General features: G+C 37.7%; 1 protein-coding gene across 2 annotated transcripts in view; it reads left to right on the top strand.

Moving 5' to 3' along the window:
* The first annotated feature begins 2,288 nt into the window (after positions 1-2,288).
* The window catches only part of Zfhx4 (zinc finger homeobox 4), a 162,879-nt gene continuing 137,352 nt past the window's right edge, over positions 2,289-27,815 (top strand). The window contains exons 1-2 of one of the 2 annotated variants that reach the window (XM_052180903.1): positions 2,289-4,915; positions 5,834-6,258. In XM_052180903.1, coding sequence (XP_052036863.1) covers positions 2,329-4,915; positions 5,834-6,258 — 3,012 coding nt within the window. In that variant the 5' untranslated portion in view covers positions 2,289-2,328. Of the gene's footprint in view, positions 4,916-5,755; positions 6,259-27,815 lie in introns of both variants that reach the window. The other variant, XM_052180902.1, reaches the window with a different exon arrangement.

Genomic DNA, 27,815 nt, shown 5'->3' with positions numbered 1-27,815 from the left:
GTTCCTGGATCTTCCTGTTTAATCTATTAATCTAATAGTATCATTGTTTTCATCCCAAATATCTAGCCTCTGGCTCCCTTCCACCTGTTTCACAGGTCAGTTTAACAATGTACTGTATTTTAGGCATTTTGACTACCTTTGAAATGCATACGTTATGCAGAATCAGCACATGCAAAAATAAGCATTAATGTTTGTGGAGTAATTAGAAAATTATTACCTTTTTATGCTTATTGTGATCAAATTATTTCAGAGATTTTTAAAAGCTGTATGCATGTCAGGAAGATAATTAACCTTCAGCTCATCCATGATTAAAATTACAACTAAACTTTGTGTTGTTTGCCTCATAGGCAATTAGAGTGTCATTTTAACTGTCTCTGATACCAAAACGAATTTTGATTTTGTCAACAATCTATGATGATCTTTTGGTATATTATAAATTGATCATTTCCTCTCTGAGTTGACAAACAAAATTAGATTTGATTACAGTAAGAGCATTTTCTTAGCATTCCTGTGACCTTCAATGACATCTACCTTTTAAACAAACTTCTTAAAAGGAGTTACTAAGATACACCATAATATAGCTGAAGCCAACCTTTTCTTTTCTCCATAGCTCTCAGATACTGTGAAGGCTTTATCAGCATGCAAGGGTGGGACAAATATCAGGGGCAGAGATTCAGAATATCTATAACAGCTGTAATTTGCAGTGTAAGTAGAATACCCAGTTTTCTTTTGTTTTCTAAAACTGTCACAGTATGTAAAAACATGGATTCTTACCAGGACAGGGAAGCAGGAGCAGGTTGATTGGTGAACAGGGGGAGGGGGGAGGGGTTAGGGGATTTTCGGGGAGGGGGAAAGAAAGGAAAGGGGACAAAATTTGAAATGTAAATAAGGAACATATCTAATAAAAAAAAACATGGATTCATTTAAAATAAGGGTCTATTAGCCTTGAAATTATAGGTCCCATCAATTCTAAGACAATTCGAAGAAATTTGCTTACCTGTTTCACAAAAACAAGACGGTGTCTATGTCATAGACTTAAACACCAAAGTTTCACACCACTCAGCTGTTGTGTACAGTAATCTGCACTGCAGGGCTTGGAGAGGCTCAGCTGAAATCAGACTTCATTAATAAGAGTCTGGAGTTTGCATATGAACACACCCATATGCAGGTGCATGCATATACATGTAGAAGAATACATATTTAACTTGCATAGGCTTAACTTTCTCCTGGTGTTTTACCTTTACTTTAGAAGTGGATCAGGCTTTGATTGGGTGACTCTTTTCTGAAATAAAGAAATATGTGATCTATGTTTTAAAAATATTGAAGGATTTTCGTCTAAAGTGCTTGCATAAGATTCACTAAGCCAGAGGAGATGTTGGCGAGGCACTAAGGAGGCAACTCACCAGGACTGATAACATCGAATGGTATTTGAAATAGTATTCATTACACATTGCAGTTTAAAACAAAATGAGTGAATGTGGTTTTCCCCTAGGATGATTGGACTGGCTGCAGTAAATATTAATATCGGTTCTGTTGCCCATTGAGGTGCTTGAAGTGTGGGGAAGAATGGTGATTGGTGCTTAGTCAGGGCCAGCCAGGTACCTGCTGAGACCCTTTGCACAGGGAAGATTTGGAATAAGCTGATTTACTGGCCAAATGAAAACCAGAGAAGAGACTGGTCTGCCCAGCCTGGGACTTTAATATTTCTCATATTAAGGCTCTCTCTCTCTCTCTCTCTCTCTCTCTCTCTCTCTCTCTCTCTCTCTCTCTCTCTCTCTCTCTCTCTCTCCCCCACCCCACCTACCCACCTAACCTCTCTGGTTACTGCCTAATAGAGAAAAGGAAAAGAAAAAAGAAAACAAAAACAAACAAGGTCATTTGTACTGTATCTCCATTACTGCTGTTTTGTAGGAAAGGTCTTCACATTCTACTAGGATAGACTGGATTTAAAGGCCTTTATATCCAGTGCATGCCTTTTTCGAAAACAAAATGAAAAAAAAAAACCAGGATTTCTGCGACAAATTTATGTTTCATGTGAATGCTCAGAGTGGTTTCAAAAACACCTAAGCAATTTATGTAAGAATGCCTGTGATAGCTATCTACATTAGTTTGTTACATTTATACAAAGTCTGCCTGTAATGGATAGGTGTGATGGTTTTAAGTTTTTCCCCTCAACTTTTTAGATAGTCAAGTTTACAGCAGCTGTGAATTAGTGATGGACTATTAGTGAGCTGTGTCATTATTTAATAAAAATGGCTTCTCTCACCTTATTTTTTATCCAGGTCCCTGACAGGCTGGATGAAATGAGATCCCCATGTAGCAATTGCCATGGAAACCTGTGACTCTCCTCCTATCTCTAGGCAGGAAAATGGGCAGAGCACATCAAAGCTATGTGGAACTACACAACTTGATAATGAGGTGCCAGAGAAAGTTGCAGGGATAGAGCCTGACAGGGAAAACAGCTCTTCACATGACAACCTGAAAACAGATGAGCGAAAAAGTGAAGTCTTGCTGGGTTTCAGCATTGAGAATGCAGCTGCCACTCAGGTCACCTCAGCAAAGGAGATACCCTGCAACGAATGTGCCACTTCCTTTCCCAGTTTACAGAAATATATGGAACACCACTGCCCTAATGCCCGCCTTCCTGTGCTGAAGGATGATGAGAGTGAGACCAGCGAGTTAGAGGACAGTGATGTGGAAAACTTAACAGGGGAGATAGTTTACCAGCCTGATGGATCAGCGTATATAATTGAGGACTCCAAAGAAAGTGGGCAGAATGCACAGACTGGTGCAAGCAGCAAACTCTTTTCAACAGCAATGTTTCTGGACTCTCTGGCATCTGCTGGAGAGAAGGGTGACCAGTCTGCTTCGGCCCCTGTGTCATTCTACCCACAGATCATCAACACTTTTCATATTGCTTCATCCCTCGGGAAACCATTTACAGCCGATCCGGCTTTCCCAAATACCTCAGCATTAGCAGGAGTTGGTCCTGTGTTGCACAGTTTCCGTGTCTATGATCTCCGACACAAGAGAGAGAAAGACTATCTAACCAGTGATGGCTCAGCCAAAAACTCCTGTGTGTCCAAAGATGTCCCTAACAATGTGGACTTGTCCAAATTCGATGGTTGTGTTAGTGATGGGAAGAGGAAACCTGTTTTAATGTGTTTCTTGTGCAAATTGTCTTTTGGTTATATCAGGTCGTTTGTAACCCATGCTGTGCATGATCATCGGATGACTCTCAATGATGAGGAGCAGAGGCTCCTCAGTAATAAATGCATCTCCGCCATAATACAGGGGATTGGCAAAGACAAAGAACCTCTTATAAGCTTTCTGGAACCAAAAAAATCCACTTCTGTTTATCCCAATTTTTCTACTACAAACCTCATAGGACCTGATCCAACCTTCCGTGGTTTATGGAGCGCTTTTCATGTTGAAAACGGTGACTCTTTGCCGGCTGGCTTTGCCTTCTTGAAGGGAAGTGCAAGCCCTTCCAGCTCAGCAGAACAGCCGCTGGGGATCACCCAAATGCCAAAGGCTGAAGTGAACCTGGGGGGGCTGTCTAGTTTAGTAGTGAACACCCCAATTACCTCTGTCTCCCTCAGCCACTCATCATCTGAGTCTAGCAAGATGTCAGAGAGCAAAGACCAAGAGAACAACTGTGAAAGGCCAAAAGAAAGTGCAGTCTTACACCCAAATGGGGAGTGCCCTGTCAAAAGTGAACCCACTGAACCAGGAGATGACGATGAAGAGGATGCATATTCCAATGAACTCGATGACGAGGAAGTGTTAGGTGAACTCACCAATAGTATTGGTAATAAAGACTTCCCTCTCTTAAACCAAAGCATTTCTCCTTTATCATCCAGTGTGCTAAAATTTATTGAAAAAGGTACCTCGTCTTCCTTGGGGACTATTTCTGATGACACAGAGAAGAAAAAACAGGCTGCCACCGCTGGACGAAGCAGTGGCAATGTTACTAACAGCTACGGCATTGGTGGCAAAGACTTTGCAGATGGAAGTGTCAGTAGAGATGGCACCACAGCAGCTCATCCCAGTGAAACGACCCGGGGAGATGACGACAGTTCAACAACCCACCAGCATGGCTTCACCCCAAGCACACCTGGCACACCAGGTCCGGGAGGAGATGGCTCCCCAGGGAATGGCATTGAGTGTCCAAAATGTGACACGGTTTTGGGGTCTTCAAGGTCTCTTGGTGGTCACATGACTATGATGCACTCAAGGAACTCATGTAAAACCCTGAAATGTCCCAAATGTAACTGGCACTACAAATATCAGCAGACTCTGGAGGCCCATATGAAGGAGAAACACCCAGAGCCAGGTGGCTCTTGTGTTTATTGTAAGACTGGCCAGCCTCATCCCAGGCTTGCCCGGGGAGAGAGTTACACTTGTGGCTATAAACCGTTCCGTTGTGAGGTTTGTAACTACTCTACCACTACCAAAGGCAATCTCAGTATTCATATGCAGTCTGACAAGCACCTGAACAATGTTCAGAATCTTCAAAATGGCAATGGTGAGCAAGTGTTTGGCCACTCTGCCCCAGCTCCCAACACTAGCCTCAGTGGCTGTGGAACACCTTCTCCATCCAAACCCAAACAGAAACCCACCTGGCGGTGTGAGGTTTGTGACTATGAAACCAACGTGGCGAGGAACCTCCGGATTCACATGACCAGCGAGAAACACATGCACAATATGATGCTTCTGCAGCAGAACATGAAACAGATCCAGCACAATCTGCACCTGGGCCTTGCCCCGGCTGAGGCTGAGCTCTACCAGTACTACCTGGCTCAGAACATCAGCCTGACCGGGATGAAGCTGGAAAATCCTGCAGATCCTCAGCTCCTGATTAACCCCTTCCAACTCGACTCAGCCACAGCAGCAGCTCTGGCACCAGGACTTGGTTAGTACTTCCTGTTCCGCACTATTATCTGTTTTGAATATATTTTAACTTGATCTCTTGTAAGGAAGCACTGACAAACTGGAGAGTGTTTGCTAGAAAGGGCTTTCTCTTAAACTGCATAGGAAAACTGCAAAAATGCACATTACTTTAAAGCTAAATTAAATCCAGAGAATAAAAAGTTGAGAAATTAGACAGGATATAAGAAGCTAGCAATTTTTGTCCACATTTGATAGGTCCATTAAAAAATGCTAATTTACATAACTTGTTTACCATCATTAGCCATAAATTTGACAGAATCTGCAGGTTTACTTTGAATGATTATTTTCCAAGACATCAAACACAAACCATCATGATTTTAGTTAAATATTTTTGAAAAATAATTGAATGACTATAATTGCTCATAATTAATCTTAGAATAATCCCTGCACTTCAGCCAGGTATTTGGAAGTATATTATAGGCAACAAGTGCAAAATCAGGCAAATCCCATCAAGCTTTAAGACAAATTGGCGAATAACAATTAGTGTTTATGTAAGTCTGTCTAGGCTCTTAAATCATAGACATGTGACTGTTCTGTTACGGTATTGATCAACTTTCTTGTACTGGAAAATACAAATTTCAGGATGATATCATGCCCAGTAGGAGTAATTAAAGCTATCTGATGAGGGAATTTAGAAGTTGAAAGGGATGATTGAAATTGACCCTGATCCAATCCTATTACAGCTTTTTATAGTTTAAGTTCTAAAGAAAGCACATTCCTTGTCAAGACTTTGCTTTTTTTACATTCTTTCATGTGTGCTGTGTTTTCTAGTCTATTTTTCCTTTTAATTTTTCCCCTGTAGTAAATAATGAGCTGCCGCCTGAAATCCGGCTTGCCAGCGGTCAGCTAATGGGTGATGACCTGTCCCTCCTTACTGCAGGAGAGCTGTCGCCTTGTATCAGTGATCCGGCGCTGAAGCTATTCCAGTGTGCTGTTTGCAACAAATTCACCTCTGACAGCCTGGAGGCTCTAAGTGTGCATGTGAACAGCGAGCGCTCGCTCCCTGAAGAGGAATGGAGAGCTGTAATTGGAGATATCTACCAGTGCAAGCTCTGCAACTACAACACACAGCTCAAAGCCAACTTCCAGCTCCACTGCAAGACTGATAAGCATATGCAGAAGCACCAGCTGGTGGCCCACATCAAAGAAGGGGGCAAAAGCAATGAGTGGAGGCTAAAGTGTATTGCCATTGGCAACCCCGTTCACCTAAAGTGTAACGCCTGTGACTATTACACCAACAGTGTGGATAAATTACGTCTGCATACTACCAATCACAGGCACGAGACGGCCCTGAAGCTCTACAAGGTAAGTTGTGCCATCCATTTTCATTGGCACAGAGTAGACAAGGGCATTAACCATCTCAGAGTTTGGAGCACAGACCGTAGAGGAGAGGGCAGGTGCAGGGATCAAGGTGCGCAGTTTCTATTGCCGTTCCTAAAGATGTATGAAATGCACACCAGTAAGAACGACCGACTTGCTCCTTGCTTTTTCCCACCTCTCTCAGAGGCATAAATTGCTTCACTGGTTTCCTACAACAAAAAATGTCTACTTGATATTGTCATTAGGAAAATGGTACTTTAAGGTTATGTTTTATTTAGTGTTTTTACAAAACAACAACAGAATACCGCTAAGTGTTAATGGGTTCAGGGAACATAGGACACAAACAGTAAATGTATCATTTGTTTGGTAATAAACAAGAATGACCCAGACAGGACATTTGTGCATGTGTACTTTGGAGACATAGAATAAACACACTCTTGCTTAGCATCAGTTGGAAGTGTCTTCAAGAAAACTTTGTTGTTCTTTTGCATGATTATTTTCCCAACTAGTAATGTTTTCTCTCCTCCCTAAAGGGTGTAGCCTACATAAATATGCTCTTAAGATGACAAGTGCTCTTTTATCTTTACTGAGAAAAACTATGCAGACATTATTCAAACTTGAAAGTAATGACCAGCATGTGTTGCACAACTTGTCTTGATATTTTCTAATAACACTAATGACTGATGAATTTATTTATTGTAGTTAGTTCGCTGAATTGTGTTGATGCTCTTGGTTCCTGTACAAGTATAGCACATTCATTTCTATGATGAATAACTTGGTTACTTATTTAAAAACTTCTTTTGTCTAGAGGATATTAAAATTCAGAAAATATTGCAAACCATTAGTCATTGTAACAAGCTCTAAATATGATTACAAAATCCATTTTGCAAGTGTTATCTATTGATTTATACTAGAAATCAGTGATAACTATACTATCAGAAGTCAACCAACAATTATAGTACCTATAACTTTTCTAATCCTATTTAAAATTGCAAGCACAACTACAAAAGCAGATGTGGCCATTTGAGTTAGGCTCAGGAATTATTTAGTTGGATTGGTCTGGTGCTATGCACTTCAGTTTTTCCTGTTAAAATTTTAGATAGATGTACTATGCACAAAACCTACAGTTTCAGTGTGAGAATTTGTAACCTTGTTCCTGCTATATTGGCACTGCATGGATTGATAATGAAATCATTAGATTTGGGCTGCTGTGCCTGTGGGGAGTGCAGGCCCTAATGTAAGATGGACTACTTCTACCTCAGTGCTATTGAAAACATAATATAAAGGATTAATTGTATTATAATTCATGGGTTTTACAGCAACGGTTGACAACTGTTCAATTGCCTACTTTTTTTTCCTCTTCATATCTGACCTATTAAAAGTTTTAGAACACCTAGGAGAAAAAAAAAACCAAACATTAAATTTGTATAAATAATAGATTTAGACCCTGGGAGCTATATAGAATATTCATGAACTATGGTTATATTCATGCTGTTCCTCTAATACTTTAAATTAACATGTTGTGCATAAGATATATAAATGTACAAATTTTCAATTTTATTACTCTCAAGCAGAAACTTAGTGAAAGGGAGAGAATGTTGTCTATTTTCTTAGAATGGGTTAATTAATCAGACTGTCTGACAATTCTTCATGTGTGTACAGGTGTGTGTGTTTGTGTGTGTGTGTTTGCGTATGTGTAAACTCATGCAATTCTTTCTATAAGCATGTGTTGGCCACCTTACTCTTACAGGGCCATTTACAAAGTTCTAGGGTTCGTCTTGAAGTTCCCTTAGAGTACAGTGGGACAATGACTTCATATTGATAAAGACCCATTATGATAAATACTTGATTTTAAAGAAGGCTGTAATGCCAAAACACATTAGATCTCACAAGCAGAAAATGAATACCTATCTTAAAGATCCTATAAAACATATAATGTGCTCTTTGATTGTTTATTCCTTAATTAGCCAAGTATATCTAATACAATGCTTTAATATGGTCAGCAGAAAAAGTTTCTGTGGAAAAGTTACACTAAATTCAAAATTACTTGAGTACTGAAACTTGAGACCTGTTATTTGAAAGTTTATCTATTTTTATATAGTTCTAAAATAGAAAAACTCAAACTGGGTAGTATATTAAACGTGGTATTTCCAAACTCAGTTCAGAATCTACTTGATTCAGACACTGAGTATTTCAAACACACGGATGACGAGACTAGCTTGGCCAGCTTGTCTCAGTAAAAGAAAACTGGTTCATAAGTAACATTAATTGCTTTCAGATGAGAACCTAACAAATTGACTCAAGCCTGAAAAAAAATCATAGTTTATCTTGTGGCTTAAATATTAAAATTAGACTTAAAATAGTCTCATAGTTAATGACAAGACAATAATCTTCTCTATAAAATTTATTTTTATTAAGAATTTAATTTGCAGCGTTTTGCATTGGGAATTATTTAGACACTAGAGGAAAGTGGTAGGCTGCATTTGTGAGACAGAGCTGCAAGGAAACAGCCTTGCTCGTTATTGACAACATATTGATTCATAATGCTCTAAATGTGGCAACATGTCAGTTCAGCTTGAATAAAACACTCTACTCATTGTGCAGTCAGGCTGAAGGAGCATCGCCTAAAAGAACTATGTATGCGCCTTTACTCCGTTTAAGGAGGGTAAAGGTTAAAGGTTAAGGGCTAACATAAGAGCATCTTCTCATGAGCTGCTTACCTTTAAACTGATCAATTTAATGAAAATCTGTTTTACAGATGTTGTTTTAATGTATTTGGCAGGATTTAGGCAGATTTAGCATTAGATGCCAGGCAGTAAAAAAATAATTTCTTTTAGTTGACTAGAACAACACCTCTCCTTTTATGTTTAAGGTAGATGGCTTTTGGGCTATGGTATGTTGGCAAAGAACCCAGAGGCAGAATGTGTTGATGGGCTTTTCATATAGGAAATAAATAAATAAATAAATAAATAAATAAATAAATAAATAAATAAAATACTATTATGTCTATTGCTAACAACGACTGGAAAAATACCATTATGATGATTTCTAAAGATGAGTGGAGAAACAAGCAGAGCTGTGTTCACTTTTGGCAGTGTTACTTTCCTAGGATATATTTTTTAAAAAACCAACTCTGTCATTGTTTAAAAATCTTCCTCATCTTTTTTCCAGTGAAGTACTTTGAAGTTCTAAAACAATCTTATCTTGACATATTGTTCCTCCAGAAACTTTAACAAAGAAAGAAAATTGGTCAAGGAAAATGACACAGAAAAGAAAAAAATCATCATCTTTAATCTTCCCTTTCAATGTCTGGATGCGTATTTACAGTGAAGCTAATAAATGCTAAGTATGCAGATGGTCTTGCAAGTTAATAGCCATAGACATACAAATGTAAACTTGTAACTGTGGATTTAAGGTAGTCAATTTACTGGGCTAAATTATAACTTTTAAATTTTCATGCTTTTGTAGTCTCTTAAAAGTTTTAGTGAGTTGGTTTTCATATACTCGGTCCTTACTACATGTTTGTATGATATCAGAAAATTATGAAGCACCTGAAGAGAGGCTGAAGGGCGTCCTTCATTTTCTCTCAGCCTTCATCGAACAAATGCATTGTAGTTTGTTCTGCTTCTGTAATGAGCCCTGACATTTTCTGACTGAGTCCACTGGAAAGTTGTAATGACAGCTACTTAGCATTAGACATGAAAGTTGGGACAATCAAGAAAAGTTTGGGCAATATTCCAGAAAACCCTGGAGAATATTCCTGCCTTTGTGAAGCTGGCTTTTCTGGCCAGCCCATTGACTTAACTATTGCCCTGTGTGGAGCATGCCCATGCTTAGCTGTCCAGGCCCTCTGACAGCGCTTCTTCTTCTTGTGAATGTATGAGCGTTCACAGCTTTCCTGGTTCAAAGTCAAAAGCTTAACTACATGAGCAGTTTTCCTCCCTGCCTCTGCTCAGAGTGAGGCAAAGGAGGTTATCTGAGTTTCTCAATGCTGTTTGCTCTTTGAATTTCACAAAAACTAAACGCCCTGAAGCCTGTCACTGTGAGGAGCTGTGGCACACACCTGAGGCTTAATCATAGGTACCTACAGGGTAACACTGACCCAAGGAACAGTTTTTAATGTTTCTCATTATTTATGATTTAAACAAAGGATCCAAGTAAAGAACTAAAATGCAGGGGGAAGGGGGGACAGACATAGAAGACAATGAAGGATGCACAGTGAGGAATGTGTGCATAGGATATAAACCAAACACAGCATGAGTGGCATTGCCTACTCCTTTGCTGTATTAACAAGTAGAAAATACTGTGTGATTTGAAGGTATCACTGAGCCACTGGTATTCTCATAACTATATGCTCAAGTCCAACTTTGCAATTTAAGATCCAACAAACCAGATATGTAGCATTTTAGTCAGTGGTTTTGTTGTGTGATCGTGAAAGCTCATAAAAGATGGTATAGTACACATTTTCATAAAGGTCATTGTATAAAAGGAAATTGCAATATGGCGATGCTGTGGGAAATCCAAACAGGTCTTTCTTAATCTTATTCTAGACATTTGTTTAGACGAAGAAACCTGTTGTCAGAGATAAAAGTTATTCTTTTTCCTGACTAAACATTAACCTGAGTATGGAAATATTTTTGTACTTTTTTGTATTAGTTTCACATTAATGTTCATTTCAAGGTTGAAAAGCAGTGTGAAATTTAATAATAGTTGTAGGATTTTTTGTAGGTAATCACAATTCAAATTATTCCGTTCTAATCTCATAGTAAAAGACAGGCAAAGGTTGAAAAAGTAATTTCTACAGTAGAATAATCCATGCTTGCATAAAATTTAGAACTAATAAATGCAGATCAAATAAAGAGAAACTGGGTAGCTAATAATGACTAATAAATCATGGGTTCAGATCACTCTGTAACTGGTTGGCTCTTCCTACTACACAGCCTTCTGTTTCTAAGCATGATGTTGCCTGAACCGCAGCCATGTGCAAACCAGGATACTTAGTACAAATGCACATTTCTGTGACTGTACTCATGTGACAAGTGCATAAGATATACTGTGAGCTGAGAATCTTTTTTCACCCCAAGGCAAGAAAAATAACCCCAAAGTTATTAAATATAAACAGATGTTAATCCCCAGAGATGATTAATTTTAGCCAAGCTTACATTCATGTCAGGGTAAATAAAATAACAATGTGAAACTGTAATTAAACCTAGGAAGAATTTTTTAACAAAGAAACATATGGCATCGGATGGCTCCTGCCTTTGTTTTCTGTGTGGTTGTCCTTCTATCTCCCTGTATAACATGTTAGTTACCATGCCACTCTGCTTCCTACCTGGGTGTCCTACTCATGAAGCACTCCATGTTGCAAGCTTAGCTAACTTCCTCAGCAATTCTAAGTAAACATTCTTTTAATTAAGGGAAACAGAAGCATCTGCAGTTGGAAATGCCTTTCTAGTTTTTTTCAGGATGAGCGGTTGTTAATGTATTTCCTCGCTCTGGAAAAATGTCTGTTAGGGTGAGAGGAGATGGCTCAGTGCTCAGGCAATCAGTTGAGTGTCAGCGCCACATAAAGCAGTCCCCTTTCCTAGAGTTTCTTCCATTTGCTGCTTCTGAATACCCATACAACCACTGCTGCCACCACCATGCAAACACACCTCAGAAATTTAGTAAACAGCTTGACAATACTGTTCACTCCAGGTCCCAGGAACAAGTCAACTTGTACTTTTTAAATTCACACACTTCTGTATTTTATGCTCATTCTATCTAATCTGGAATGTTGGCACACTTTATCCAGAAGTATTAAATGGCTTATCTATGACTTGTCCTGAGGTCTTTTAGGTAAAATGAACCAAGTGTCATCACACAATTCTGGACTCTCATGAGAATTTCCTTGGTTTACTTGGTCCCTTTCCCATGAAGCTGGTATGCAGTTGTTGAAGCTCTGAAAGACCGGGCACACAAAAGTGCAACCACAGTCATATGTTCAGCAGGCCTCGTACTGCTGAGGGGGTCTTGGCCTGGGGTGGAGTGTGGAGCAGCTGGCATGTGCATAATGACCACAGTTCTGCTCCACAACATCTGGCTTCCCCAAACCCTACTGCAGATACGTTAGCAAGTCTGCTTTGAGTCTGAGCCCTGGCTAAGGTGAAATGCACACAGACATGGAGATGTATTCATTATTCAGACAACCCAAGCATTAGAGGTGATTTCTCCTCACACTGTCAGGAGCTTTTATCGTGAGAGGATGTGATTTATGAAGAGTGAACCAGGACCACAAAGGTATAGCAATCCCTTACCATCAGGAAATGTTTGCATAGACTCTGTAACCTAGATGTATTGATTGATTCTGACACAGGGTCACAGCTTTATTTGAAGAAGACCTAGATGATATGCTACTTCCTGTCTCCAATAAGCAGAGAAGCATTTATTGAGCACTTACTGTGTATCAGGCTCTGGATATAACTGCATGGTGAGTCTGTCCATTAAGATGATAGTAAGATGACTTCCTAAGTGTTGTGAAGAGTCAGGGGTTTCTGAGGTTGTATTTTCAAATAGAACTCACAATTGCACATGAATTTGGGACTCAGGGACATTCATAAAACTTACAAATTCAATCTGGCTATGCCAAGTTTCCCTGCTTTTATCAGCTACACTTAGTAAAATGTCTTAATATTCCAGGTATCTTGAATTGTCCATAGATACACAATAATCCTATTTGTGTATCTTGGCATACTCTACTGTATTACATAGTAACAATTTATAGATCAGTTTTAGATGAGAATTTTTCTACACGTTTAATTCCAGAAAGAGTTCTCATTGGTTGACACATTCATAGTTATTCTTCAAATACAAGCATGCTTCTTTGTGTTGTTGAAAAAATGAAGAAAACCCAGTAAGAATGATCAGTGATAACCTGAGTCAACCCCTCTATAGAACCAGGATGATATGAGTCCTGAAAACACACATAAAAACAATTTACAATGGTGAGAGTTCCATCTAAAGGAACATCATCATGTTGACTCGTTATATAGTTATTACCACAGATAACAGTTATGCAAATAAATACTTTATGTACATTTGGTTATACAATGTTTAATTTATAATTCAATGTCTTCTGAGCTGTGGTGACATATACTTATAATATCAGAATTTCTAATACTGAGGTAGGAAAATTATGAGCACAGCCTGACTTATAGTGAGATCCTGTTGTGAGAAGGAATATGAAAGAAAAAGAAATCCTGTTTTTTTTCTACCTATAGGAAAAATACTTTTATAGCATATATATTTATGTAATGTTTATAAATATTATGTGCATATAAAAGCATATAGGAATAGATTCATCAAAACCCTTTTTATCAATGGGAGGTTTTGATAGCATGGAACATATATTGGCCTCTCATTTTAGGAAGTAGTAAGTTGGGATAATATTTGCCCTTCAAGCAAATTGTGTGTGTGTGTGTGTATGTGTGTGAAATTGTCTGTGCATGCAGGTATTATCTATGTAAACCCATCCACAAATATTGATAGAGGCCAGAGGTATGCATCAGGTGTTGAACCTTGTTGCTCTCTGCTTTTATTCATTGAAATAGGGTCTTTCACTGAACTGATGCTCATGGATTTAGGTAATCTGGTTGATAGTGAGCTTCACAGGTTCTCCTGTTTCAACCCTCACCGTTCTCTGGTGCTGGAGTTACATGCATATACCAGCAGGCTAGGCTCTTTCTGTGGAGATGGGGAGCCTAAACTCAGTTCCTCATGCTTGAGCAGGAGGCATTTCGGACATTGAGCTGTCTTTCAGACTCCTTAAGCACGTTTTAAGGAATAGTACAGAGGAAGCTTGTGGTTAAGGGAATATACACCCAGATATTTGATGATGGAGATGAATGGAAAGTAAGGTTGGAAATGCAAAGAAAGTCTCAAGTGCATGGTAACACCAGTTATGAAGCACACCTTTTATACTTTGATAATACTGGTTATGTCCCCCATAACTATGTATGCTGTTTTACAAGATCTTCATTTACTGGTGGACATGGTATGTGATTAATGGTATACTGGGGAGCTTCTTTCTAAAAGACTAAAATCTTTATAAATCTTATAAAAGATTTTTATAAGATGCCAGATAATCTATTGACAACGAAACCATATTGAGAAATTATTTTTCTTTTTGCCTTTTACAATTGCACTACTGTTTGAAGAAAGAACATGTACTAACCAAAATTGGAAGTTAAGTGTTATATTACATTGTCTTATCACTCTTCCAAAGACTTAAATACAATCATTCATACTTAAGCATGTGAGGAGACCAGGATCCTAGGGTTTCACATGAGCTCACAGTGTAAGATCCTGGTCTTGACTTGCCATGTTCCTCTTCCATCGATAAGAAACCTTTTTATGTTTGAGGAAAGCCAAAACAAAGTGCAGGGAAAGCAGAGAGGCTGGCACCTGATAAGCTTTGCTACGTGGTCTTCAGCACCATCATGTTGGGTATGATTTTCAGATCTTTAAACCAGTAGGTTTCCTAAAGTGTAGGCACAGAAAGTGTAGGCACAGAAAGTACCCATAGGTCTGTGTACAAAAATGCCATGCACCAAAATGACATTCTTAATAAGCTAGCCGTCTATTAGCCAGAGGGGAGACTGACAGTTAAGCGGTAACCTGACTACTTCCTACACTATGGAATTCTTCTGCTCTTAGCAATGTCCTTGTATTGCCATGTTTGGGTGTTAGATATATTAAACAGGATTGACTAATCGAATATTTATCACTTTTAGTGCTGGTGCTTGCAAGGTAAGCCCCTTTTGGAGGCTACATTAATTCATTCAAGTCACCAGGCAGTGATGTACTAATGGTCTCCCACTGACCTGACACAGGGGATGGTGGAATGCAGCTGGTGCTGTGGCCAGAACAGCTGGGACAGTCACTTACCCGGAGGGTGGGCCACCTCTCTTATTCCTAGAATCTGTAGAACTCCTGGAGGAGTCCTAATCAACTGTATGTAACCTATCAGGATTGTTTAAAATAGCTTGTTGTTTTGAATTATTATTATTTTTGTATTTTATACTTTATTTTTTACTTTAAACCATTATATATTTTTTCTTTTTTTATTCGATATATTTTTTATTTACATTTCAAATGATTTCCTCTTTTCTAGCCCCCCACTCCCTGAAAGTCCCGTAAGCGCACTTCTCTCCCCCTGTCCTCCCACCCACCCCTTCCCACTTCCCGGTTCTGGTTTTGCCGAATACTGTTTCACTGAGTCTTTACAGAACAAGGGGCCACTCCTCCTTTCTTCTTGTACCTCATTTGATGTGTGGATTATGTTTTGGGTATTCCAGTTTTCTAGGTTAATATCCACTTATTAGTGAGTGCATACCATGATTCACCTTTGAGTCTGGGTTACCTCACTTAGTATGATGTTCTCTAGCTCCATCCATTTGCCTATTATATATTTTTGTGAACCAGAGCCTCATTTATCCCAACCTATCATCTATTCTTCCTCTCTCTTCCATTCCCTTTTTTTATCCCTGAATTTTGCTGCCTTTTTTATTTTTATTTTTTGGCTCATTTTAAGATTCCTAGGGCTACACCTCCTGCATATGTTGGTGGACTCCCTTCCTACCTCTGTTCTCTTCAAACATTTGCCAAATATTTCATTGTGAAACCCAATCTCATTATGTTGTTTGTTCATAGAGATGTTTGAGGAAACTTGAACCTACTTGACCCTGTAGATTTGTTTGGTCATTCACCTATCTGTTGACCACGTTTGTTGATGCTATGGTCTTTTATTGAAAAGTGAGAATTGCCCGAGTTTTGGAAGTTTGTAGCTGATGTATGTAAACATTTGTCATCTATGTTGGGTATAGTTTTCTAAGACTGTTGCTATTTCTAACTGTCCATTTGGCAAACCTAGGAAGAACACCATGTCAGTGAAGACATAAACACTCAGAGATTAAAATTGCCTAGTGTTCACTTGTGAGATACTGGGTATCAACACTTCTTGTCATCATTTGTGTAGTCCATTTCTAAGTCATCTTTGTCAACATGCTATCAGCACTCACCAGAGATTTTTTTACAGAATTAATAGTGGTGCCTCTAAAGCAATTCACAATCAATGGAGAATTATGCAAATATCAGAATTTGTCATTAAGAATTTACTCTATTGATATATTTATGTAATCTAGCAATTGAAAAGGCTGAAACTTTTTGCTTACATTGTAATTTTAAAATTACTATATTTTAATAAGAAGAATTTTAATATCTTTGGAGAAATAATTGTTGAAATCTAGTTCTGTCTTCATAATTATATCATTACCATTATCATCATGCAATAAGAACCCTAGAGTGAAAAGAAATTCAAGGAAGAAATACTGTCTCATTATTGGATTTTTTTCTCATTTTTGTTATAAAAAATCAAATAACTAAAACCAATGCTTTGTGAGGAAGCATCAAATTTTTCAGTGAGGACTATTCCTTAAGAATCTCCTTCCAGCCTCATAAAAAAATCATTTAAAAATAGATATACAAGGATGCTATTATTTGAATATGGTGTCCCATGTTCTGAATGGGACATTCAGCTAGCTCCGTAGCTGATGGTACCTTGTTAAAACAGATTGGAAGGTGATGTTTAGGAAATGTATTGTTCTTGACCTCTTCGTGCTGCTGTCTCTGTTTCCTGGCCCACCCTGAGGTGAACTCAGCTTCTCCATCATGCCTTTCTCACCATTGATGGAGTAGGATTCCTCATAGCTCTTTGAGCTAAAAGAAGTCTTTCCTCTCAAGCAGTCTTATCAAGCATTTTGGTTGTAAAATATAAAATTAACTAATACAAAGGAAATTTATAAAAAGCCTTTCTTTGGAATAATTAAGTCTTTCACCCTTTTATTTTCATAAGCACTGGGAAACCCAAAGTGATTTTTCTGACCTACTTAGCTTTAGAACATTACTTTTTAATATTTAGCTGGATGTACTTCTGTCTTTTACTCACACATCTGCAAAGGAGTTACTTTCTCAACTGCCCAAGTTTTTCTGTATTTATTTAGATGCGTGATTCAGAATAGATTAGCAAGTGTCATAGTTCCCTGCAAGCACTTGTTTTCCTTCCTTTTGGGACTATGGTCCTTAGTGATAGCAACTCAATAATCTTAAAATGATGGGCACAGAAGCTGTTTGTGAAAGTCAGATAACACACATACAGATAGACTTTTCTCCAAATGAGCAATTTAATTCTTTTAGTGAATGAAGAAAATGTGCATGTGTTTAGGGTCACATGTTTAAGGTATTAAAAAGATGAAAATATGCTTTAATTGGTATATTCTATATAGACCTACTTATAAGTACATTACTCAGATCATGGAATAAATTTTCTACACATGTACGTGGGGATGGTAGTGTAGGAAGAAAGGAAGAAGGAGGCAGAGAGAAAAAGAGAGAGAAAGAGAGACAGAGAGAGATTGCTGTATATATGAAAATGTATTACAATTTTTAAAAATGATGAAGATAATGATGTAATCAGTAATTCTTGTTTTGTTTTAAAGTAGATTGCAGGAACTTCTTCCTGTACACTGTGGTTTTGGTTGTTAGAGATAATAAGCCTTTGATGACATTGTACAACAGTCAGCAGCAAGTACTAAATAGTTCTGAATGTACACATGACTAATCAAAAGGTTCAGGGAACAGGATATGATTTGGTAAATGTGATAGGTTCTCTAAAAGGTAAAGGCTTTTACTAATAGCGCATGGAACCTTTCTGCCACAAACGAGGCGGATCTGAGCCCAGCCTCGGAGAAGGCCGCTTTTCACAAAGGCTTTTTGCACTAAGCCTATTAAGAATTTCTTTTATTTTTTCTTTTAAAGTAAAGTGTTTCTTTTATTCATGCCTACCCAGTTAGTACTCTATCCTTTCTTAGGTTTTAAAATAACAACAGATACCACAGGATACTCAGAGGTATTGAAGCACAGGCACTCAGGCAATAACCAAAGAAGACAGGAATTTCAATGTTTAATCTGAGCATCTAATTATTGAGGTAACGGTGACAAATGACCACTGAAAGTCGTTATGATATAGAGCAGAAAGAAACATAATTTATATTTCATAAGTGCTAGTATGTTTAGCTTATGGAGAACTTTGAGCTTTGCCTCTGTTTTACTGTGCCTGTTAGCTGTAAAAAAAATGTTATAACTATTTGTAAGGACTTGATTGAGATATGGATCATATTCTACATATTTCATTACCTTAAAATGTAATTGGAAAGGATTTAAAATATTCACAAATTATGTAAACATAATTATAACGGACTCTGGCATACTTTCCTCAGCAGAAATGGAAATCTTGCACTAACTTAGCTGCCCACCACCGTCCTGAACTCTCATCCCCATGACTCTGGAAGCAGTTAGCTATCTTCTGTCTCTATAAACTTGATTATTATAGTCATTGACAGAGATGTAACTACAGTGTATGGGATCCTTTGTGAGGTTTCTTTCACTTAGCATAAGTGCTTTCAAAATTCATCAATGCTTTTTACATGTTTTAGTACTGAATTCCTTTATTAAATGCATGCTGCCTGTGCATAGTTTTTATTTGTTACCTCCAATAGATAATTAGTTGTTTACAATTTATGTCTATTATGTGTAATTATGCTATGCACATATGTATATAAGCTTAATTTTCTTTCTCTGAGTTAGGTACTCCTTAATGTGTTTTCAAGAAGAGCAATTGCTAATATCAAATAGTTTTTTTTATTATTATTGTCAGTGATGTCTTGTTTATGTATGGTCAACTAACTGCCAGTTGGCTTTTTAAAAACTACTTCAAAGACTTGCCTAACAGGTAGGAAGCCTTGGGTTCAATCACTAGCTAAACACACACTCACGCGCAGAAGCACACACACATGTACACACCCACACCCACACCCACACGTGTACACACTCATCTGTTCCCTTATGGCCACCTGGCTTAATGAAAAAAAAATTTAGTAGTATTCATTGAGTATGTATTTAGTGGTGACAAAATAATGCCCTATGATCTTCATGCTTTTTTAAGGCTTAAAAACTAAATTTCTAATTATATGCATGTGTGTGTCTCTGTGTTAAATCTGCAAATATGAATGCAGATGCCTGTTGATGCCCGAAGAGGGTATCAAATTCCAGAGCCAGAGTAACAGGTAGTTGTAAGCTGTCATGAGAGAGCTAGGAACTGAACTCCAGTCCTCTGAGCCATTTCTCTATCCTCAGTTAGATATTACATATATCACATTGTTGATATATCACAACTTCTCTTATATGTACACATAGCTATTAGGAAAGTTTGAAGATGATATAAATATAAATGAAAATTTAATTGGTTAAGCTCACATCTAATTTAGCTGAGGACTACATTAGATTTGAATTCAGTCTGACTCCAAGCCCTCCGTCATTATTCAGGAAATTCATCACAGAAAAGACACTTCATTGCAATAGTACCTAGCCAGGAGGATTCTGTTTGTGGCAAAAAAAAATAAAAAAATAAAAAAATGGAAGTATTGAAGTGACTGTTTTAGATTTTCCTGGTAGGGGTGAATCCCTTGAGAAAAAGAAAAGTAATCATGAGACAGAGATGTAAAGGTGGCAAGTTTGGATAGTAAAATGTATGCTTCACCTTTTGAATGTCTGAATGTTAACTATTTCATTCATAGTATACTTTTTTCACTGTCTGAAAATTAGCCATTTATTTTGGTCATGCTAAATATTTTGAAAAGTATTTACCAATTGGATTTCTTGTGACAGTGAAAATTAATATATTTAAGACAGCTTATATCTACTAAAATATATTTCTGTTATACTAATACTTTAATAATGCACAGACATTTCTTTATCACATTGGAAGACAAACACTGTGCTGAGTTCCAAAGACAAATAGCCAGCCATAGAGGGAATATGATGAACTTTCTGCCCTCAGTAAACTCACCATGTTTTAGAAGGAACAATGTACACTTTCTCTGCATTTTCTTTTTCCCTGTGGGCTATCCCCATTCAACTCCCTGAGTTCTGGATGGAAGCGATGCCTTTGGCAGTTTATATACTACATTTAGCAGGGTTTGTGCTGTCATGACATTAGGAAAGGCCATGTTTACGTAGATATAGATTTTTTTTAAAAAATCTTTTAAAGAAATACCAAAAATACCTAGGAACAGGACTTCAGTATTTTGACTCCTTTGCCTCTACCAAATGGTATCTACAGAACATTGTTTTTTCATTTTCACAATAGTAAGGATGTAAACAAGCAAGTATTTCTCAGAGTATTACTTGTAACATGAGAGTTATTTTTCTCTTTTATAGGCATGGAAAATAAATAATCTATATTCTATATGTAATATAATAATCAAGGTAAAGCAGCCTTAGTATTTTATCTGTTGCTATTCTAGATGTAACCCTATATTAAAATAATTACTCATTTTCCTTGAAGTTTTTAATTTTCAGAGACCTCATCTTCATAAGGATTATAGACATGGACACAGGGTGGTCAGGGACTAAGCTGCCAGTGTTCCTAAGGACCTTGCCATGGCACAATTACCTCTGTTTAATGCAAATAACTGAAAGATATCTTCTGCAGGAGATCATGGTAATTTTATGTATTATTTTAAGATAGAAGATTCTCTAAACTGCTTTGTGGATTTGAAATAGAAAAACTGAACCATAGGCTGATGAGGTCAGCAGCTGCATTGTGAAGACCTAAGTAGATTAATAATTTTGGACAAGGGAAGTTATCACTTTTGTTGCTCCCTTTTATTAATTAATTAAGGATAAATTTTGAATAGAGCATGGCAGGTAGTATCTTAGTCAATGAAAGCTACTCATAGCACTGTAGTTTGTCTTCTGTGAAATAATCAAAACATTTAAAAGAAGATCTCTTGTCTTTCATTTTCAAATTGTCAAAGTGGCTTTCTCTTCTTTATGTTTTTTTTTGGGGGGGGACAATTATTTGTGTGCCTTAGTTAATATATTAGTAGTGGAATGACCCCCTCCCCAAGCCCTAAATGAATTCCATAGATATTAATTATGGTACAAAAATAGCTCTGAAAATGTATTCTATGATGGAAACTTTTCTTACCTGTATGGAATGTCATCTTTAGCATATCTTTGTTACTTGCATAGATTTGTGTATTGATGATAACTTCCTTCATGATATTTGCAAGGTGCTTTTACTTGTCTTCCATAAGTCACTTGGTCACTACTGATACCTGAGATTTGACCTGAGAAGCTATACTTACCTTCATTGGCCTTTGGATGGATTTGGCTTTGAAGGAGAATGCAGCTTTATTCAGCACTTAAAAAGGGATGACTACAGCTCATAGAAAACAAACAAAGGTTTGGTTTCTTTTAATGTGTTTTCCCTTCAGCATCGATCCTTTCTAAGAAGTTTGCCTACAGAAAGGGAATTATACATGACACTTTATTTTTTTCTATTTATTTTTATTTTATTTGATATATTTTTTATTTACACTTCAAATGATTTCCCCCTTTCTGGTCCCCTACTCCCCGAAAGTCACATAAGCCCCCTTCCCCCCTCTGTTCTCTCACCCATCCCTTCCCATTTCCCTGTTCTGGTTTTGCCTTATACTGATCCACTGAGTATTTCTAGAACAAGGGGCCACTCCTCTGTTCTTCTTGTACCTCGTTTGATGTGTGGATTATGTTTTGTGTATTCCAGTTTTCCAGGCTGATATCCACTTATTAGTGAGTGCATACCATGATTGATCTTTTGAGACTGGGTTACCTCATTTAGTATGATGTTCTCCAGCTCCATCCATTTGCCTAAGAATTTCATGAATTCATTGTTTCTAATGGCTGAATAGTAATCCATTGTGTATATATACAACATTTTTTTTGCATCCATTCTTCTGTTGAGGGATACCTGGGTTCTTTCCAGCTTCTGGCCATTATTAATAGGGCTGCTATGAACATAGTGGAGCATAGTTCCTTATTACATGCTGGGGAATCCTCTGGGTATATGCCCAGGAGTAGTATAGCAGGATCTTTCGGAAGTGAGGTGCCCAGTTTTCTGAGGAACCACCAGACTGCTTTCCAGAGTGGTTGTACCAATTTGCAACCCCACCAGCAGTGGAAGAGTGTTCCCTTTCTCCACATCCTCACCAACACCTGCTGTTTCCTGAGTTTTTAATCTTAGCCATTCTGACTGGTGTAAGGTGAAATCTCAGGGTTGTTTTGATTTGCAATTCCCTAATGACTAATGAAGTTGAGCATTTTTTAAGATGCTTCTCCGCCATCCGATGTTCTTCAGGTGAGAATTCTTTGTTTAACTCTGTACCCCATTTTTTACTAGGGTTATTTGGTTTTCTGGGGTCTAACTTCTTGAGTTCTTTGTATATATTGGATATTAACCCTCTATCTGATGTAGGGTTGGTGAAGATCTTTTCCCAATTTTTTGGTTGCCGATTTGTCCTTTTGATGGTATCCTTTGATTTACAGAAACTTTGTAATTTTATGAGTTCCCATTTGTCAATTTTCAAGGCTGCCAAGTGAGAATTTACAAAGGAATAGTTAGGATGCTAAACACACAGCTGAAAAGGGCCTCCCTCAGAAGGCTTCCAGGCTTTTGCTTTTCTTTCTCCACCCTATTTATGCTCTGGGTTCTGAGCTACACATAGATTTTGAAAAGAATTAACTTAATAGTTTTTGAAATCTTAATAAACTTAATCACATCTGGGTCTTCAATCCTCAATTTATGTCCAGCTTTAACAAATATCTTAAATTACAAATATACATCACTTTGCAATTTTTCCTTTTAAAAAAAAACAAGGGTGTATATTTTCAGGTAGTTTTACAATAAATATGAACATGGGCTAATTTTTTTTATACAGAGAGTTGGCTAAAGTACCCATTGTAAATACGTTACTTTGTCTACTCTTTTTAGTGATTTGTTCGTTGAAAGCCTGTGCTGTCAGAATGCAGTAGGTAATAAGGATCTAACTCCAGGCAACAGAGACCATGGTCTAACTGTGGTAGAGTGGATGGATGCTTTTGGTTTGGAATGCACACCTATGTCATCAGTACCTTGCCATTTTTGTAAGTTTTCTTCAAATCTTAGGAGAAAGTGAAGAATCTGGAACACTATTAAGGAAGATGGGGCAGAAATAAGGTGGTTCCTTCCAATATTGATAATATAAAGTTTATTTGTCACTACTTCTATCTCAGAAATTATGACATTATTATTAGAACAAGTGCATTTATACCACACAGAATAATGTCAGCTATGATTCCTCAAGTGCTGTCTACTGTATTAAGACAGAGTTTCTCAATGTTCTGGAACGCTGGGATCCTCCTCCCTCTGCTTCTTTGGAGGGAGTATTGCATATATACCATTTCTGCTATGTCTAGTTCTTGGTTCATGAATTCCAAGGATTTGAACTCAGTTCCCCATACTTAAGGTGAACCCTCACTGACTGCAATTTCAGCCATGTTTAGACAAAAAATACTTAAAAATCACTACTGTTGGAGAGCAAATACTTTCAGACTTTTGGAGTCCTGAGATGCCATGTAAAAATGTGCTCTAAAAGTATCTTTCCATCCAGCTGGCAGGTTTGAACAGAATGTGGTACAGAATGTTAGATGAGATGAAACTCACTACTAGACTCCCTGCTGAATGTTTGAAAATATAATGACTCCATGCTCACAACTTCTGTCAATATACTCTAGAAAATTCTACTTAAAGATACAGTTGTGGTAGTCAGCCAAATCTGTGTGCTCCAGAGAACTGAATAGTTTCCTTGTAGAGCAAGGTGGTCATACTCACTACAATAAGCATTAACTCCAGAATCCTCACCTGGTACTCTCCTCTGAAGAATCCCCTTCAGGGAAGCCACTCTTGCTAAGGTTGGTTTAATGAAGCCGTCCCATCCATTGTCTCTGCCTGGTGCCTCCTTTTGGGTATCCTCATTTTACCCAAAAGAACTGGAATCTGACATCCTACCTTGGTAGGATAAAATGCTAAGTCTTTTAATGGGCATGGTATTACACACCTTTTAATATTAACACTCAGGAGGCAGAGACTGGCCGATCTCTGAATTTTAAGCCAGCCTGGTCTACAGTGCAAGATCTAAAACAGCCAGGCTATGTAAAGAGACTCTGTCTCAAAGCAAACAAACAAACAAATAAACAAATGAACAAAACTATACTAGTAAAATAGCTTGTTACTGTTGAAGTTTTGTGACTTAGGTTGTTGCAGTTAAGACAAGAAACCATTTTCTAAGTCCTGAAGTAAGCACACACACACACACACACACACACACACACACACACACAGAGGCATGCACACACAAACACACAAACAAAATGCCAAACATGCTGGATTGAATTTTTTAGGGAAACATTTTTAGAATAGTGATTTGCCTGATTGAAGTTGCAAAAATCCACTTTCCCTGTACAGGAACATATCCCCAGGCCATATATATATATATATATATATATATATATATATATATATATATATATATATATATATATACATTCTGTTTTCTAAACAGGAATCTTATGGGTCTCAAGAGAGCAGACTTCTACAGGCCTGTCAGGGTGCATGCTCATTTGTAACCTACTGTAATGATTCTGCAAATCTTTTGTCATCTTGCTATTCTAGGAAGAAAGATTCTAAGGCTTGTTTTTAGATCTTCGTTCCAGAAGAGTAAATAGAGATAAATGTGCACAGAGGTGGATGGTGTGTGTATGTGTGTGTGTGTGTATGTGTGTGTGTGTGTGTATGTGTATGTGTGTGTGTATGTGTGTGTTTGCTTGGCACTTTATTTTTGAAAGATACATTTGCTGTTATCTAAGATGGTTTTGTGGGATCCACATAAACATTCAGTGATAAAAAACAAAACAACAAAAGCAATAAAACCATACACACAAAAAAAACAAACAAACAAACAAACAACCCAAACAGATGTGCAACAGGATCCACAGTAAAATGATAAAATGATGTGTTGCTTTGGGGAAGTCATTGTAGTGAGTATAGATTTTGATCTTTGTGTTTCTTAAAGCAATGCCTATTTTATAGATCAACCAGAAGCCATCTGTCAGATCTGTACTAAATAGAAGAGTTATGCTTTAAATATGCATCTGTAGTAAAACATCAGTTCTGGACTGTTTGGTAATCTCACTGACAATGTGGTTTGTATTTTTAAAAAGACTTCAGCAAAAATACCCGCCTGTCTACAAACAGAACAGTTAAAACTGATTAAGCAATTTAGGTTAAAAAAAATCAAATTAATTATTTCTGGTTTTTTGAATACGTTGATGGTCTTGATGACTTGCTAATCATTACTGGCGATACATCAGGCCAGTGAAGGATAAAGCTACTTGTGATCCTGGAGTACAACTTGAGTACTTGTGTTAATGTAAGGTAATGAACGGCATGTATACACCAAGGAACAACTACAAAAACTACAAACATTTTGTGATGAGATAGAAGATGTAATATATCATTGTGTTATACTATTACATAAGCATTTTGTTCTACTATTTTACATTTATAAGCCACCTGTGTCAGTACAAATTCAAGAACATTTCATAGTCACAGTTCGTTAATACTAGTTAACACTGCTACAAATTAAAGCAATTTGAATAGCTGGAGGAAGCCACTGACACACAGCATCAAGGCAGAGGGGAGCTGACTGTTTTGTGGTTTCTTTTTGAGTTTGTGTTTTCATTGTAATAGTTCTTCTCTCCCTCTTCTTCCCCAACCTGTATATCATTCACCTTTTCATCGAGTCCCTGCCACGAGCATGAAGATTTGACTAAGTTTCCCTGTACAGAAATCTAAAATGAATGTTCATTGCATAAAAAAATCACCAAATAATATACATTAAACCAAATACCACTGAAGAAAAAGAGAAAAAGTTTTGCTAATTAGCAAGTAAAAGCCAAAAGTATATTTTTTATTATATAAAGACTTCACTGCTTTGATAAAATACACATTTATAGCAATGACAAAAAGGTTTTCTGGGAAATGCAAATAGACCCATTCTTATCCCCTTGTACAAAGCTCAAGTCCAAGTGGATCAAGGACCTACACATAAAACCAGACACACTGACACTTATAGAGGAGAAAGTGGGGAAGAACTTGAACACATGGGCACAGTAGAAAAGTTCTTAAACAGAACACCAGTGGTTTATGCTCTAAGAACAAGAATCTACAAATGGGAACTCATAAAACTGCAAAGCTTCTGTAAGGCAAAGGACTGTCAATAGGACAAAATAGCAAACAACCAATTGGGAAAAGATCTTTTCCCACCCTGCATCCAATAGAGGGCTAATATCTAATGCATACAAAGAACTCAAGAAGTTAGTCTCCAGAGAGTCAATTAACCGTATTTTAAAAATGGGGTACAAAGCTAAACAGAGAATTCTCAACTGAGGAAACTCAAATGTCTCTAAAGCACCTAAAGAAATGTTCAGCATCCTTAGTTATCAGGGAAATGCAAATCAAGACAACCCTGAGATTCCACCTCACACAAATCAGAAGAGCTAAGATGAAAAACTTGGGACAGCAGATACAGGAAAGGATGTGGGGAAAGAGGAACACTTCTCCAATTTTGGTGTGATTGCAAGGTGCTAAAACGTCTCTGGAAATCAGTTTGTCATTTCCTCAGAAAATTAGATATAGTACTACTTGAGAACCCAGCTATACCACTCCTGGGAATATACCCAGAATTTGCTCCTACATGTAATAAGGACACATGCTCTGCTATGTTCCTTATTTATAATAAGGAACATATTATTATTTATAATAATTTCTAATAATCTGGCCTTATTTATAATAGCCAGAAGCTGGAAAGAACCCAGATATCCTTCAACAGAGGAATGGATACAGAAACTGTGGCATATATACACAATAACGTACTATTCAGCTATTAAAAACAATGAATTCATGAAATTCTTAGGCAAATGGATGGAACTAGAAAGTGTCATCCTGAGCGAGCTAACCCAATCACAAAATAATGCACATAGTATGCTCTCACGGAAAAGTGGATGTTAGCCCAAAAGCTCAAAATAAACAAGTTACAATTCACAGACCACAGGAAGCTCAAGAAGTAGGAAGACTAACGTGTGGGTGCTTAGGTTCCTCTGAGAAAGATAACAAAATACTCACAGGGGCCATAAAGGAGACAAAGTGTGGAGCAGAGACTGAAGGAAAGGCCACCCAGAGACTGCCTTACCCGGGGATTCATCCTATAAACAGTCAACAAACCCTGACACTATTATGGACAAGAAGTGCATACTAAAAGGAGTATGCCATGGTTGTCTCCAGAGGGGCCCTGCCAGAGCCTTACACATACAGAGGCAGAAGCTAGCAGCCAACCATTGGTCTGGGCGTGGGGTCCCCAATGGAGGAGTTGGAGGGTGGTCCAGAGGAGCTGAAGGGGTTTGCAGCCCCATGGGAAGAACAATGATGTCAGCCACCCAGATGTCCCAAGACTCCCAGGGACTAAGCCATCAATCAAGGGGTGCACATGGTTCCAGCCAAAAATGTGGCAGAGGGATGCCTTGTGTGG

The sequence above is a fragment of the Apodemus sylvaticus genome, chromosome 4 (assembly GCF_947179515.1).
Source record: "Apodemus sylvaticus chromosome 4, mApoSyl1.1, whole genome shotgun sequence".
Taxonomy (NCBI): Eukaryota; Metazoa; Chordata; class Mammalia; order Rodentia; family Muridae; genus Apodemus; species Apodemus sylvaticus.
The sequence above is the reverse complement of the archived record's forward strand: the minus strand, read 5'-3'. Positions and strand labels throughout refer to the sequence as shown.